The sequence below is a fragment of the Doryrhamphus excisus genome, linkage group LG4 (assembly GCF_037039965.1).
Source record: "Doryrhamphus excisus strain RoL-2023G ecotype Guam linkage group LG4, RoL_Dexc_Guam_v1.1, whole genome shotgun sequence".
Classification (NCBI taxonomy): Eukaryota; Metazoa; Chordata; class Actinopteri; order Syngnathiformes; family Syngnathidae; genus Doryrhamphus; species Doryrhamphus excisus.
The window spans coordinates 21,941,801-21,959,362 of record NC_136360.1 but is presented as its reverse complement, the minus strand read 5'-3'; the positions used below and the strand labels follow the sequence as shown (position 1 = coordinate 21,959,362).

At 40.0% G+C, this 17,562-nt stretch overlaps 1 protein-coding gene across 8 annotated transcripts in view; it reads right to left on the bottom strand.

Annotated features, from left to right (window-relative positions):
• Positions 1-17,562, bottom strand: part of abca7 (ATP-binding cassette, sub-family A (ABC1), member 7) — a 56,639-nt gene that overhangs the window by 38,929 nt on the left and 148 nt on the right. For 7 of the 8 annotated variants that reach the window (XR_013627309.1, XM_078790373.1, XM_078790377.1 and 4 more), the window contains exons 2-18: positions 16,818-16,919; positions 16,521-16,614; positions 13,687-13,828; positions 13,413-13,537; positions 10,598-10,719; positions 9,271-9,468; positions 9,094-9,189; positions 8,745-8,982; positions 6,725-6,864; positions 6,189-6,305; positions 5,900-6,100; positions 4,498-4,703; positions 3,351-3,527; positions 2,309-2,531; positions 640-861; positions 363-567; positions 167-280 (exon numbers count right to left, since the gene is read on the bottom strand). Coding sequence is in view for 7 of the 8 variants with exons in the window: in XM_078790373.1 (XP_078646499.1) it covers positions 167-280; positions 363-567; positions 640-861; positions 2,309-2,531; positions 3,351-3,527; positions 4,498-4,703; positions 5,900-6,100; positions 6,189-6,305; positions 6,725-6,864; positions 8,745-8,982; positions 9,094-9,189; positions 9,271-9,468; positions 10,598-10,719; positions 13,413-13,537; positions 13,687-13,828; positions 16,521-16,614; positions 16,818-16,883 (2,686 nt within the window). In the remaining variant the exon portion in view is untranslated. Of the gene's footprint in view, positions 1-166; positions 281-362; positions 568-639; positions 862-2,308; positions 2,532-3,350; positions 3,528-4,497; positions 4,704-5,899; positions 6,101-6,188; positions 6,306-6,724; positions 6,865-8,744; positions 8,983-9,093; positions 9,190-9,270; positions 9,469-10,597; positions 10,720-13,412; positions 13,538-13,686; positions 13,829-16,520; positions 16,615-16,817; positions 16,920-17,149; positions 17,229-17,562 lie in introns of those variants that run through there. The other variant, XM_078790374.1, reaches the window with a different exon arrangement.

Sequence of the window (17,562 nt, the reverse complement as noted above, 5' to 3'; positions counted from 1 at the left end):
TCATGCGGTGGAAAAATACATCGGCAAACCCACGCGCGTATCGGCCGATACCGATGCAAAGAAAAAAACGCAAATATCCTTAGTCGAGAAGCACCTTACTGTACCTGTGTACATTCACACGGCGACTCGAGAAAGCAGTATAATGTGCAGCAACTTGAAACCTCACCTTCATCCTGCTCAGGAGGGGCAGACGGAATGGGCATGCCGGCCTCCAGAGGTATTCCAATCCAGTAGTTGATATGAAAGGCGAAGTGCCACGGTTGGGGGATGCCATAGTCACCTTAAGTACACACAAGTTATATGACCATAATACCGATACAGATACACATGGATACTGTATTATTGAAAGAGTGCAACCATACCGGGGAACACGGCTTCGATGTACAAGGCTGCAACGGCGTAGATGAAGGCATCCACCCAAAGCATAACTATAACCATACTTAGGTTGTATGATTCTCCCTGAACAGGACTGGACTGCAAGTTGTGCCATTGGATTCCGATGCCTTGCTCCTCATACTGTGAGAAATACCCGCACCCTAATCCGAATGCCACAGGGGACAGAAAACTCTAAAAAAGCAAGAAGAAATGACTTAAGTGGTCAGTAATAAAAACGTAATGATTATTTATGACTTTACTTACGGCAAAAATTTTATGAGTTGTGTTGAGCTGGTCTTGCCAGGCTACACATAGTACGTAGGGAAGGTAGAGGCTGAAGTAAATAAGCCCGCCACATGCAGCGGCCATGTTGGCCTTGGAGAAGAAAGTTGAGATGAGGAAACACTGCATGATAGTGGCGGTGGCAAACGCCGACAGGAAAAAAAACACGACAACCGGGTTGCTGTATGGCAGGATTTCACCCAACTAGAACAAAACACACAGGAAACAAATGTTAAGATTCAGGTTTAAATATGAGTATTTTTATGCAACTGTTATGGCTTCCACTTGAGACCGGTAGTATTGTGAGAGTGGAGGGTGCTGGAGCCTATCCAAGCCGTGTTCGGCGAGAGGCGGGGACCGGTCGCCAGCCAATCACAGGGCACAGTCATGCCAAAATGTTGTGTTGCTGCTGGATGTTCACAATATCTGAGTGATACTGTCATAGGGGTGCTGGAGCCTATCCCAGCTGTCTTCGGGCAAGAGAGGCGGGGTACACCCTGGACTGGTAGGCAGCCAATCACAGGGCACATATAGACAAACAACCATTCACACTCACATTCATACCTATGGACAATTTGGAGTCGCTAATTAACCTAGCATGTTTTTGGAATGTGGGAGGAAACCGGAGTACCCAGAGAAAACCCACGCATGCACGGGGAGAACATGCAAACTCCACACAGAGATGGCCGAGGGTGGAATTGAACCCTGGTCCCCTAGCTGTGAAGCCTGTGTGCTAACCACCCGGTCGCTGTGCAGCCCTGGTTCAGTATATTTTTCATCAAAATAGTAGTCATGCCAAAATGTTGTGTTGCTGCTGGATGTTCACAGTATCTGAGTGATACTGTTGTGGGGGTGCTGGAGCCTATCCCAATCTGGACTGGTCGCCAGCCAGCCAATCACATGGCACATATAGACAAACAACCATTCACACTCACATTCATACATATGGACAATTTGGAGTCGCTAATTAACCTAGCATGTTTTTGGAATGTGGGAGGAAACCGGAGTACCCGGAGAAAACCCACGCATGCACGGGGAGAACATGCAAACTCCACACAGAGATGGCCGAGGGTGGAATTGAACCCTGGTCTCCTAGCTGTGAAGCCTGTGTAGCCTGCCTCTTGCCTGAAGACAGCTGGGATAGGCTCCAGCACCTCCACAACAGTATCACTCGGATACTGTGAACATCCAGCAGCAACACAACATTTTGGCATGACTACTATTTTGATGAAAAATATACTGAACCAGGGCTGCACAGAGGCCGGGTGGTTAGCACACAAGCTTCACAGCTAGGAGACCCGAGTTCAATTCCATCCTTGGCCATCTCTGTGTGGAGTTTGCATGTTCTCTCCGTTCATGCATGGGTTTTCTCCGGTTTCCTCCCACATTCCAAAAATATGCTAAGTTAATTAGCGACTCCAAATTGTCCATAGGTATGAATGTGAGTGTGAATGGTTGTTTGTCTACATGTGCCCTGTGATTGGCTGGCCACCAGTCCAGGGTGTACCCCGCCTTACGCCCGAAGACAGCTGGGATAGGCTCCAGCAACCCCCCGACGACCCTCGTGAGGAAAAGCAGTAGAAATGAATGAATGTATTACAGTGTGCATATTTTGTTAGTACTTTTCATACAGAGTGAGACTTCTTCTTACCTTCACCACAGCAATAAGGAGTGCAGCCGACAGCAGGAAAGGTACGAGGCTGCTGATGAACCAGCTGAGCCACAGGGTCCCTGAATTCACACCCATGATTTTCATGGTTTCTTTCAGCCTGGCTTCCTTCTCGTACACCACACCCTTGATGATCATCGCCACTGAATAGATCCACGCCAGCGTCATGAAGAGGGGCAGGGAGCGGTTCAACACTCGGAGGAAACTGTGAGACGGATCAACGGGATATCATTTTAGTTTGTGAAAATGTTTTTGAAATAATTTACAAAAGGAATCAAAATAAATAATCCTCAAAAAACACGTTGAATAAATTGAATTAACTGAGCAAGGTTTGCGATACAGCAACTTAAAGACTACAACACACTATAATATTCAAACTACTATAATACTATATAAAATACTACAGTACTGTATTTCGTTATCACAGTCAATTGGTTCTTGATCCAATATGTAAATTGAATATTTACATAGTTTTCATATTTTCATTCAAGTTTAAACAATAGTTTTAAAGATTAGAGACCTCTAGACATGAAATAACACCCCTATAGTCAAATTTGACTTGACATAACATGGTTAAATAAGTGCTCTCTCGATTAGGGGAGTCCGTAGGGACATCGTTTAAAATAGATTTTTTTTAATATGATATTGGGTGTATTGTATATTGTATATACATATAATATTGTATATAAAAACAATGGGAACCAAAGGCAATTAAATGTGCTTCAACTTATATAATACTTGGGGTAGAGAAGTGAATATCACTATCAAATATCAGTCGCTTATTCTCACTAGTGTCGTATGTATGCTGGAGCCTATCCCAGCTATTTTAGGCCATTTATTTATGTTATGCTTGAAAAGGCTTAATGTAGGCAAATATGTAAAAATCGCTTCAATATGCATATTTTGTTTCTTAATAGGATGTAATAATACAACCACAAATCAGAACAACCTATGTATTAATTTTTTTTTTTTTTTTTTTAATATATGTATATTTTTATATATTTTTTTTATGTATATGACCCACCCATCATCCACATGGCATGGGTACGGCATCTGCTGAACGTAGATGCCGGTCCTTTGTGGAGCTCCAGTCAAGATGCGAGTCAAAGCTCTGTCTACCAAGTCCTGAACATACACAAATCCACTCACAACGTAGCGCATGTATTTAAAGGGGTCAGCTGCCGCGGTGGGATGCCAAAACCTGCATCGAAAAAAAAAAAATTCACAAGCAATCAAAACATCAGACTTTGATAAATATATATATATATATATATATAGCACATTTACAGGGGACCTATTATGCTAATTTTTCCACCCTTTGTATTGAGTTGGGGACTCCTATAGAGCAGCAACACACAATAACCTGCACAGAAAATTTTCTGGATCTTCCAGAATCTGCACCTATTCCAGCTCTATTTCCGGCACGGTGGTCTAGTGGTTAGCGCGCAGACCTCACAGCTAGGAGACCAGGGTTCAATTCCACCCTCGGCCATCTCTGTGTGGAGTTTGCATGTTCTCCCCGTGCATGCGTGGGTTTTTGTCCGGGTACTCCGGTTTTCCTCCCACATTCCAAAAACATGCTAGGTTAATTAGCGACTCCAAATTGTCCATAGGTATGAATGTGAGTGTGAATGGTTGTTTGTCTATATGTGCCCTGTGATTGGCTGGCCACCAGTCCAGGGTGTACCCCGCCTCTCTTGCCCGAAGACAGCTGGGATAGGCTCCAGCACCCCCGCGACCCTTGTGAGGATAAGCGGTAGAAAATGGATGAATTAATGAGTTCTCCTCCTATTTTGTGTGGAAGTGGTAACTTTTTGGCTTCTTATTTTGTCTTTACCCACCCTCGGCCATCTCTGTGTGGAGTCTGCATGTTCTCCCCGTGCATGCATGGTTTTTCTCCGGGTACTCCGGTTTTCCTCCCACATTCCAAAAACATGCTAGGTTAATTAGCGACTCCAAATTGTCCATAGGTATGAATGTGAGTGTGAATGGTTGTTTGTCTATATGTGCCCTGTGATTGGCTGGCCACCAGTCCAGGGTGTACAAAAATACAACATTCTAACTACATTTATGGGTCAGAAAAGTCCAAAAAGCATAATAGATGCCCTTCAGCTATACAAACATGGCGGTCAGTGAAAAATGGGATACTGCGTCAATAAGCATCAGCTTACCTGTCCCTGATCTTATGAGTACGGGTAACATCCTCGCTGTCCATTCGAATCTTGTACGTGACATGCGGCGGCAGCTCAGGAGAAGAAGAATCAGGAAGCAGAAACACCACCCCTGCCCAAAACTGTCTGTTCTCCACGAGCTCCAAAGCCCTGCTGATCAGCTGGTCTTCACTACTCAACCCCTCCATCTTGTTGGTGGAGAAACACTGTTGGGGAGATAAGCGCAAAAACACTGATGATGAGAAGCAGACTTAACAGACTATTAAATCAAATCAACTTTATTTGTATAGCACTTTTCCTGAATCTGACACATGGGCGGACCCCCACATTAAAGGGAGGAACCCCTAGCCGGCCGGGTCGAAGGGACCCAACCCTTATGGAAAAAAAAAATATTGCAGTATATTGGCAAATATAATGCAATGTATTAGGAAATATATTTCCATATATGGGATCTTATGTTTATATTTTCCAATATATTGCAATATATGCATAGATCATATATGTGTGTATTGATACATATAAAAAATATCTTGCGTTCAAGACCAAAAAAGGACTATATTTTTACATATATAAAATTGCATATAATTTGGGATATATAAACTCATATTATATTTGGATTTAATATATTTCAATATATTGAAAGCGGCAATCATTTGTATATTCTGCAATATATTGCCATATATTACATGAATATATAATATATTGTATAATATATGTACAAAAATATATTATTCCATGTATTTATAATATATAATGTATTGGAAAATATAATGGAAAAATAATATATTATAATATAATACAATATATTTAAAGTAATATATTTATAAATATATTTTCTTTTTGTTATAGAAAAAATATATTGCAGTATATTGGCAAATATAATGCAATGTATTAGGAAATATATTTTATATTTTATAATATATAAACTCATATTATATTTGGATTTAATATATTTCAATATATTGAAAGCGGCAATCATTTGTATATTCTGCAATATATTGCCATATATTACATGAATATATAATATATGTACAAAAATATATTATTCCGTGTATTTATAATATATAATGCATTGGAAAATATAATGGAAAAATAATATATATAATATAATACAATATATTTCAAGTAATATATTGATAAATATATTTTTTTGTAAGGGAAGGATGGCACCCCCTCAGCAGTGTGTTGGACCCACCCCCCTACTGAGGAAACACTGGAGTTAAAAGCTAAAAACTAAAAGCATAAAATACGAATAAAAAGATAGAAGAGAGAGGCCTGAGAGAGAAACGGGCGGACTCTGGCTATGTTCTTACGGTGATAAAAACCTATTTTTGTTATATTATATTATATATATGTATATATTATATATATATTATGGAGGAAGAAAGTGCCACTACTAAACCTGAGAGACTTGTGCAAGAGATGTGATGGTGAGGTTGAGGTCATTGTAGGTATCCAGCCAGGTTGAAGGTTCTCCAGGCTTCTGTGGTGGTGCATACGGCGAGGGACTGGATAGGAAATATGCAATCTGCGAGGCTGTCCAGGATGTGTTCTGGAGTTGCAGGTCGACCAGCTCAGCAACATCTGGATTCTTAAGCAAACGCTGGCCCCCACCACACACGGCACACATAAAGCACATTAAAATGAATACACCATTAGCGATTATATAGGAACAGATGAGGGAGTCTAACCTTCAGTTGCACAACTTCCTTACGAGTCATCATAAAATTCTGGATTTTGGGGCCCAGCTCCGACCAAGCCTTGGCTAGATCCTGGAAGATCTCCAGGTCTTGAAAAGTCTGGTTCACCTTCAATTGATATAAATAATACAAAAACAATTGTTTTGAATGTAAACATTTCTATTATTCTGTTGCTTTACAGCAGTGCTACTCAAATAGAGGATTTTATTTTAATTAATACGCTCGCATACTAGATTAGATTAGATTAGATTCAACTTTATAGTTATTGCTCATGGGCGGCACGGCGGTCTAGTGGTTAGCGCGCAGACCTCACAGCTAGGAGCTGGTCATCAGCAAGGCCATAGGCCACAGCTAGGCCATCTCTGTGTGGAGTTTGCATGTACCACGCCTCTCGCCCCGAGACAGCTGGGATAGGCTCCAGCGCCCCCACAAAAGTATCACTCTGATACTGTGAACATCCAGCAGCAACACAACATTTTGGCATGACTTTACAAGGAGAACAGAATGCACAAAAAAAAAAAGTTTACCTCTTTCATAACTTGTTCAACTGCAGGCGTGTTGGGTGCGTACAGGAGTTTTCCAGCCAAAAGCGGTTTCATTGCTCGCCATGCAATGCGAGTCAAAGGACTGGATTCAAGCCCTCTAATAAACTTCTGACAAAATGGAGCTTTTGGTGGAGGAAAAGAGTACAAAATTATTCATGATTCAAATACAAAATACAAATTTGACAGGTTTGGAATGAAAGCATTGGACATGAAATAAAGATATCAAATTCTGTCCTTCGATCCTTGAGTTAGCCTGTGTGACGATTTAGATCAGGGGTCTAAAACTCGCGGCCTGTGGGCTGCATTTGGCGAAAGTTTGATATGGATGCTGTATGGTATCATGTACCCAGAAAAAATTATTACGTTTGATTAATGTTCATGTTAAAGGTTAAATAACTTAATAGTTATCCTCCCTATCCGTGTGGAAGTGGTAAGTCCGCATTTGGCGCAAGTTTGATATGGATGCTGTATGGTATCATGTACCCACAAAAAATTATTACGTTTGATTAATGTTCATGTTAAAGGTTAAATAACTTAATAGTTATCCTCCCTATCCGTGTGGAAGTGGTAAGTCCGCAGTTGGCGCAAGTTTGATATGGATGCTGTATGGTATCATGTACCCAGAAAAAATTATTACGTTTGATTCATGTTCATGTTAAAGGTTAAATAACTGTTAATAGTTATCCTCCCTATCCGTGTGGAAGTGGTAAGTCCGCATTTCGCGCAAGTTTGATATGAATGCTGTATGGTATCATGTACCCAGAAAAAATTATTACGTTTGATTAATGTTCATGTTAAAGGTTAAATAACTAAATAGTTATCCTCCCTATCTGTGTGGAAGTGGTAAGTTTGCATTTGGCGCAAGTTTGATATGTATGCTGTATGGTATCATGTACCCAGAAAAAAATTATTACGTTTGATTAATGTTCATGTTAAAGGTTAAATAACTAAATAGTTATCCTCCCCATCCGTGTGGAAGTGGTAAGTCCGCATTTGGCGCAAGTTTGATATGGATGCTGTATGGTATCATGTACCCACAAAAAATTATTACGTTTGATTAATGTTCATGTTAAAGGTTAAATAACTGTTAATAGTTATCCTCCCTATCCGTGTGGAAGTGGTAAGTCCGCATTTGGCGCAAGTTTGATATGGATGCTGTATGGTATCATGTACCCAGAAAAAATTATTACGTTTGATTAATGTTCATGTTAAAGGTTAAATAACTTAATAGTTATCCTCCCTATCCGTGTGGAAGTGGTAAGTTCGCATTTGGCGCAAGTTTGATATGTATGCTGTATGGTATCATGTACCCACAAAAAATTATTACGTTTGATTAATGTTCATGTTAAAGGTTAAATAACTTAATAGTTATCCTCCCTATCCGTGTGGAAGTGGTAAGTCCGCATTTGGCGCAAGTTTGATATGGATGCTGTATGGTATCATGTACCCAGAAAAAATTATTACGTTTGATTCATGTTCATGTTAAAGGTTAAATAACTGTTAATAGTTATCCTCCCTATCCGTGTGGAAGTGGTAAGTCCGCATTTCGCGCAAGTTTGATATGAATGCTGTATGGTATCATGTACCCAGAAAAAATTATTACGTTTGATTAATGTTCATGTTAAAAGTTAAATAACTAAATAGTTATCCTCCCTATCTGTGTGGAAGTGGTAAGTCCGCATTTGGCGCAAGTTTGATATGAATGCTGTATGGTATCATGTACCCAGAAAAAATTATTACGTTTGATTAATGTTCATGTTAAAGGTTAAATAACTGTTAATAGTTATCCTCCCTATCCGTGTGGAAGTGGTAAGTCCGCATTTGGCGCAAGTTTGATATGAATGCTGTATGGTATCATGTACCCAGAAAAAATTATTACGTTTGATTAATGTTCATGTTAAAGGTTAAATAACTTAATAGTTATCCTCCCTATCCGTGTGGAAGTGGACTATTTAAAAACAGCTACTGTATTTTGAATGAAGGTATGAAAACTTTTACTGACTGTTGTTGTGATGGCCATGATGAAGGTTCTTGTCTTCAGTGCTGGTTTTCTCCAAGAAGGCCTTCCCGCCCAGGTCTTCATACCAATTGATTGAAGGGGTGGGTTCACCGTTATCAGTGCGACGACACATGATGTTTGAGAAAGCCTGAAAACGTTGCTGGTGTAGAACGGTCCGATCCTTTGAAAACACGAGGCGGAATTCCTTGCTCATGTCCATGAAACTGGAAAGTGACGGGAACTGATGGAAGGCAGAGATATGAGAGAATGATGATTATTTAAAGTGGAATACAACATTTTTGGGAGATACTATATCATTATAATATTTCCCACAGTGAGTGTGAGTTCTTACACTCGCCATGATGACATTCAGCTGCTGGGAAACAGACTTGATGCTTTGCATGATTTCCAACCGGTCGGTCACATTGGCTGGAATGACCTTGTCCATCTGATGAGGGGTTGAATGGAAAACACTAAACGCATTTAATCCGGTCTTTTTATTTTGGGAAATACTGATTTGTTTTCCTACCGTTAACAACGGTCTTGCGTCCACCTGAGACAGAAAGAGGCGCTGTGCATCGTTCAGGATGTTAGCGGGCAGGTTACACAGCTGAGATTGCAGATCGACCAGAGCGGTTTCCCCTTCGTCCACAGTCAGTAACTCTCTTAGCGAATTTAGATTGCACGCCAAGTCCTTGAACTGCACTTGAGGTCTTGCTAGAAAATACTGGAATGAAAAAGAACAAATAAAATGTACAGGCATGGGATTTTATGTCAAATAACAGCATATTCATTCATTCATTCATTCGCCGGGGGTGCTGGAGCCTATCCCAGCTCTATTCTATGGGTCCGAAAAAAAAAGGACAATAAATAAGATATTGTTCAAACAATGCAACTTACAAAACAGCTAAATAGTACTGAATCAGGTCGGTAACAAAGGTACTACAGCACGAATGAGCCGCGTCTTTAGTTTTTTTAATATGATTAGAGCCCTCGAGACATGAAATAACACCCCTATAGTCATCTTATTATCATTCATTCATTCATTTTATACCGCTAATCCTCACAAAGGTCACGGAGGGTGCTGGAGCCTATTCCAGTTGTCTTCGGGGCGAGAGGCAGGGTACATCCCAAACTGGTGGCCAGCCAATCACAGGGCACATATAGACAAACAACCATTCACACTCACATTCATACCTATGGAGAATTTGGAGTCGCTAATTAACCTAGCATGTTTTTTTGGAATGTGGGAGGAAACCGGAGTACCCGGAGAAAACCCACGCATGCACGGGGAGAACATGCAAACTCCACACAGAGATGGCCGAGGGTGGGGAAAGACAAAATAAGAAGCCAAAAAGTTACCACTTCCACACAAAATAGGAGGAGAACTCATTCATCTATTTTCTACCGCTTATCCTCACGAGGGTCGCAGGGGTGCTGGAGCCTATCCCAGTTGTGTTCGGGCGAGAAGCAGGGTACACCCTGGACTGGTGGCCAGCCAATCACAGGGCACATATAGACAAACAACCATTCACACTCACATTCATACCTATGGACAATTTGGAGTCGCTAATTAACCTAGCATGTTTTTGGAATGTGGGAGGAAACACGGGGAGAACATGCAAACTCCACACAAAGATGGCCGAGGGTTGAATTGAACCCTGGTCTCCTAGCTGTGAGGTCTGCGCGCTAACCACTCGACCACCGTGCCGCCAAAATATATTCACAATATATTTGTATTAATTTCTATTTGACGCATTACGTTCATTACTAACTAAATTATAATGTCTATAATCTCTTTCAAGTCCCATGATGAAATGGATAATAAATAATAATGGATGATAAAAATACGTCACCTGAAAATTGATGCGGGCCTTGAGCAGCTGATCAACAGTCTCAGGTGACATCTTGGCAGTGTCTCGCAAATAGGCGGAAAATGTCTCATTGGCTTTCAGGTAGTCTGCTATTCTGCGGTCTTCTATGGGTCAGAAAGAAAAATAAATGAAGGACAATAAATAAAATATATTTTTCAAACAATGCAACTTACAAAACAGGTAAAATCATATCTTTTCTGTGGTTGGCCCCAAGCTATGGAACTCTCTCTCCCCCTCTCAAGTAAAAAAAAGGCCCCCCAACATCGAAAGCTTTAAGTCTCGTCTTGGGCTTTTAACTCGGAGTGAGTCGTATGGTCCTGTGTCTTTTAGTTCTTTTTATTTATTTTATACTTTTATTGCTTTGCTTCTTGTTTTTAATATTTTAATACCTATTTTACTATTTTATTTCTTAAATGATCTTTTAGTTTTGGATTTTTACTTTTTATTTTACTAGTCTGTGTAGCACTTTGTAGCTAGCAACTCTGTTTATAAAATGTGCTATATAAATAAAGTGGATTGGATTAGAGCCCTCAAGACATGAAATAACACCCCTATAGTCGTCTTATTATCATTCATTCATTCATTCATTTTATACCGCTTATCCTCACGAGGGTCATGGGGGGGTGCTGGAGCCTATCCCAGCTGTCTTCAGGCGAGAGGCGGGGTACACCCTGGACTGGTGGCCAGCCAATCACAGGGCACATATAGACAAACAACCATTCACACTCACATTCATACGTATAGACAATTTGGAGTCGCCAGTTAGCATGTTAGCATGTTTTTGGAATATGGGAGGAAACCGGAGTACCCGGAGAAAACCCACGCATGCACGTGGGTGGAATTGAACCCTGGTCTCCTAGCTGTGAAGTCTGCGCGCTAACCACTCGACCGCCGCACCGCCCTATATTATTATTATTTTATATTTTTATATTTTATTTTACAACCATTCACACTCACATGTCTTTATACATTATCATGTTTATTATTACTATTATCATGCATATTGTGGGAAAACTCAAAGCTGCAATAAAATCCTGTTGTTCCGGCTATCAAGTATGGTGATTGTGTGTCTCACTGAACAAGGGTCGCTGGATTGGTTGCTGGAGCCTATCGCAGATATCTTCGGGCGAGAGGCGGGGTACACCCTGGACTGGTGGCCAGCCAATCACAGGGCACATATAGACAAACAACCATTCACACTCACATTCATACCTATGGACAATTTGGAGTCGCTAATTAACCTAGCATGTTTTTTGGAATGTGGGAGGAAACCGGAGTACCCGGAGAAAACCCACGCATGCACGGGGAGAACATGCAAACTCCACACAGAGATGGCCGAGGGTGGGAATTGAACTATCCAGCTAACCACTGGACCACCGTGCCGCCCTTATTACTCAATATACTTTTGAAAACTCATGGTAGTAGCCCAGGGGTGGATAATCTTGAATCTTCAAAAGACACATTTGGGTCCGTTTCCACCAAATGAAAACCCTCAAAACTTATTTGACGACTAAAGTGAAAGTAACACGTTGATGTATGTCATTACTTCCTGTTCCTCCTGTTCCTCCAGAGTGACGAGACACGGCAGTTGCCAAATGGCAAATAGTCATGCTTCTTAAGATAGCACTTAGGACCAGTTTGGTGGAATCTTGGTGTAATTGTATTATCATCCTGTCCTTCCAAACCCTATTACATAGCGGCCCACCTTCACAAACTACTACTGCACTGATTTTGGATCAACATTTGCAATAAAAGTGTCACCACATCAACTGCTTCCAGCTATATGCGAATCATCTTATTTAAGCTAATAAAATGATTAAAATTGAGTTGAGGGCTGCACGGTGGTCATGTGGTTAGCACGCATGCCTCACAGCTAGGAGACCTGAGTTCAATTCCACCCTCGGGGATCTCTGTGTGGAGTTTGCATGTTGTCCCCGTGCATGCGTGGGTTTTCTCCCACATTCCAAAAACATGCTAGGTTAATTAGCGACTCCAAATTGTGAGTGTGAATGGTTGTTTGTCTATATGTGCCCTGTGATTGGCTGGCCACCAGTCCAGGGTGTACCCCGCCTCTCGCCCGAAGACAGCTGGGATAGGCTGCAGCACCCCCCGCGACCCTCGTGAGGATAAGCGGTAGAAAATGAATGAATGAATGAATGAATGAGTTCTCCTCCTATTTTGTGTGGAAGTGGTAACTTTTTGGCTTCTTATTTTGTCTTTCCCCACCCGCTGCCATCTCTGTGTGGAGTTTGCATGTTCTCCCCGTGCATGCGTGGGTTTTCCCCGGGTACTCCGGTTTCCTCCCACATTCCAAAAAACATGCTAGCTTAATTAACGACTCTAAATTGTCCATAGGTATGAATGTGAGTGTGAATGGTTGTTTGTCTATATGTGCCCTGTGATTGGCTGGCCACCAGTCCAGGGTGTACCCCGCCTCTCGCCCCAAGACAGCTGGGATAGGCTCCAGCAACCCCTGCGACCCTTGTGAGGATAAGCGGTAGAAAATGAAAGAATGAGTTGAAATATTAACAATTAAATATTAAAGTTGGAGTCTTATGAGAAAAGAAAATTAGGTTGTAGAAAAAGTTATATTATGACAATATAGTCACAATATTATGAGAATAAAGGCATAATATTTCATGTTTTAGAGGAAAGTTAACTTTTTTTTTACAAAAACAATATCAAATACCCGCTTTCACAGTACAATCACTTTTGTACCGTATTTTTTGCTTGCAAAATACATGCACTATTCAAAAGGCATTGTTTACATTTTGAGGATTCAAACAAGAAGTAGTACTTGGTAAGATTCCAGGCATGCCTGCCAGCCAATTGATGCTGTCCATCAGCTGCTGCAGGTCTGGGAAATCCTGGTTTGCAGTCCGGGACAAAAGCGCCTGTGCGTCCACAAAGGCGCGAGAAATTCTGTAGGGTGACGATAAATTGACAGCGAGAATTTACTTGATTCCATATTGTGAAAATCATACTAACATCAGATACTGCAGCTAAATATGAGGACAGATATTAATTAGCATATTCATTTCTCATGCGTTAACGATCTCAGGTAAACCTACATGGAGTTGTCATGGTTGCCAACGTGGCCCGGAGTCTCCCCTGGAGTCGGGCTGCTGTAGCAGGGATTGTTGATGTTGCAGATTATACCTTGCATCCAAGGCAAGGTGCCTGCTGACGGCAAAGCTTTGTTAAGAAAGTGACCTGAAAATAAAAAATAAAAATAAAAATCATCAGACCACGTCCAGAAAAAAAAACAATTTCTAGACCACTCTAGAAAAAATTGCTAGATTTGCCGCGAGTTGGTTAAAAAAAAAAAAAAACTTGAATCTAAAGGGCTCTGAACACTCGCAAAATAGTCAGGAACACTGATCCCTCATGCAGCGTCTTCTTATTCTCTGAGTATAATGTCGGTTAAGCAGCAGACTTTGTAAGTTGGAATAACAAGCTACATTCACGGTCCCATTATAATGTGTTTTGAGGGCAAACGGGTAAGGACAAATATAATAAAATAAATAAATACATTGTGCGACTTATGTTTTTTATACCTAATTATGCATTTTTGGCCTTGTGCGACTTATACTCCAGTGCGACTTATGTATGTTTTTTTTCTACATAATGATGCATTTTTGGCTTTGTGCAACTTATGTATATTTTTTTCTACCTAATGATGCATTTTTGGCCTTGTGCGACTTATACTCCAGTGCGACTTATGTATTTTTATATCTAAATATGCAATTTAGGCCTTGTGCGACTTATACTCCAGTGCGACTTATGTATGTTTTTTTCTACCTAATTATGCATTTTTGGCTTTGTGCGACTTATACTCCAGTGCGACTTATATATGTTTTTTTCTACCTAATTATGCATTTTTGGCTTTGTGCGACTTACACTCCAGTGCGACTTATGTATGTTTTTTTTCTACATAATGATGCATTTTTGGCTTTGTGCAACTTATGTATATTTTTTTCTACCTAATGATGCATTTTTGGCCTTGTGCGACTTATACTCCAGTGCGACTTATGTATTTTTATATCTAAATATGCAATTTAGGCCTTGTGCGACTTATACTCCAGTGCGACTTATGTATGTTTTTTTCTACCTAATTATGCATTTTTGGCTTTGTGCGACTTATACTCCAGTGCGACTTATATATGTTTTTTTTCTACCTAATTATGCATTTTTGGCTTTGTGCGACTTACACTCCAGTGCGACTTATGTATATTTTTTTCTACCTAATGATGCATTTTTGGCTTTGTGCGACTTATATATGTTTTTTTTCTACCTAATTGTGCATTTTTGGCTTTGTTCGCCTTATACTCCAGTGCGACTTATGTATGTTTTTTTTCTACCTAATGATGCATTTTTGGCTTTGTGTGACTTATATATGTTTTTTTTCTACCTAATTATGCATTTTTGGCTTTGTGCGATTTATACTCCAGTGCGACTTATATATGTTTTTTTCTACCTAATTATGCATTTTTGGCCTTGTGCGACTTATACTCCAGTGCGACTTATGTATGTTTTTTTCTACCTAATGATGCATTTTTGGCTTTGTGCGACTTATACTCCGGAGCGACTTATGTATGTTTTTTCCTACCTAAATATGCAATTTTGGCTTTGTGCGACTTATACTCCGGAGCGACTTATATATGTTTTTTTTCTACCTAATTATGCATTTTTGGCTTTGTGCGACTTATACTCCAGTGCGACTTATATATGTTTTTTTCTACCTAATTATGCATTTTTGGCTTTGTGCGACTTATACTCCAGTGCGACTTATGTATGTTTTTTTCTACCTAATGATGCATTTTTGGCTTTGTGCGACTTATACTCCGGAGCGACTTATGTATGTTTTTTTCTACCTAATTATGCATTTTTGGCCTTGTGCGACTTATACTCCGGAGCGACTTATGTATGTTTTTTCCTACCTAAATATGCAATTTTGGCTTTGTGCGACTTATACTCCGGAGCGACTTATATATGTTTTTTTTCTACCTAATTATGCATTTTTGGCTTTGTGCGATTTATACTCCAGTGCGACTTATATATGTTTTTTTCTACCTAATTATGCATTTTTGGCCTTGTGCGACTTATACTCCAGTGCGACTTATGTATGTTTTTTTCTACCTAATGATGCATTTTTGGCTTTGTGCGACTTATACTCCGGAGCGACTTATGTATGTTTTTTCCTACCTAAATATGCAATTTTGGCTTTGTGCGACTTATACTCCAGTGCGACTTATATATGTTTTTTTCTACCTAATTATGCATTTTTGGCTTTGTGCGACTTATACTCCAGTGCGACTTATGTATGTTTTTTTCTACCTAATGATGTATTTTTGGCTTTGTGCGACTTATACTCCGGAGCGACTTATGTATATTTTTTTCTACCTAATTATGCATTTTTGGCTTTGTGCGACTTATACTCCAGTGCGACTTATGTATGTTTTTTCCTACCTAAATATGCAATTTTGGCTTTGTGCGACTTATACTCCGGAGCGACTTATATATGTTTTTTTTCTACCTAATTATGCATTTTTGGCTTTGTGCGACTTATACTCCAGTGCGACTTATGTATATTTTTTTCTACCTAAATATGCAATTTTGGCTTTGTGCAACTTCTACTCCAGTGCGACTTATGTATGTTTTTTTCTAACTAATTATGCATTTTTGGCCTTGTGCAACTTATACTCCAGTGTGACTTATGTATGTTTTTTTCTACCTAATTATGCATTTTTGGCCTTGTGCAACTTATACTCCGGAGCGACTTATAGTCCAGAAAATACAGTAAATGCGTCTGAAAAATGGTCCCTTGAGCCAAACTTTGGACACGCCTGGGTGATTGCTTTGAGGTTATGACATTCAGAAAAAGAGATAGTAACATATTACTCACATTGGCCTTGTTCGAAAGGAAGATTTGATCTGCGAACAGCAACGAGGATGAGAAAGAGCAAGAGCGGCCAGATGATTTCGATGATCAGTTGAATCTGCATGGAGGTGAATGACGTATCATTGAACATCACGCACAAATTGTTTATTTGCAGCAAACTTGAAATAATTATGTTTCTGGAGTTATTTTGTAGAGGTGAACGGACCGCAGTTTCAAACTCAGAAATGATCCAAAACCAAAATAAACCAACTCTTTTTTTGGTTTTGGCTCATTTCCGTGATTGTGGAAAAATGACAGCACCTTGTTTCTCCTGCGGAAGGTGACGTTCTTCCACAGCAACAGGATAAGCTGGCGGAAAAAAGCCATCGCTCTCAACCGCTACTTGACCATGGAAGCCTACAGCTAAAAACACAACACATGGTGAGAAAAGTCCATCATATCTCCATGGAATTTTCATTCATATTCAGTGCAGGCCACTACTACTACTACTACTACATATGATTACTGTAATAAGGAAATAAATAAAGAACCAAATAAATTCCTTTAAGAGAAGGTTGACAACAGCAGGTCACTATTAAAAACATATCACTCACATTGATTAGCTTAGTTTTACATTAAATACATTTCAATACCTCAATTCTGCGTTGTAAGCAAAAAGAAAACATGTTTTTGTACATTCTGACGCCGTAAAGGTAACATTAAATGGCAAATGTCTATAAATCTGCTCAGGGTTGACAATCCTCAGTTTATCCTGAATTTACTCCTCCTGATCCCATAAGACTTAATCACTTTTACCGGGAATTGTCTTCAACGTGAATCTACTATATTGAGCTCTGATCTCGCAACATGTTGACAATCGCTTTAGTACGATGACAAACGACGTAGTGACGTCATTTTGTCCTTTTTTTTTTTCTTACCATGACCACAAATGACAAAACAGTGATCAGATACTGCATTATGCTAAACATATGCTATACGATATAAACTATTCCTACGATGTTACATCGTATACATCCAACAACATTGTTGACCAGAAAGTCCTAAA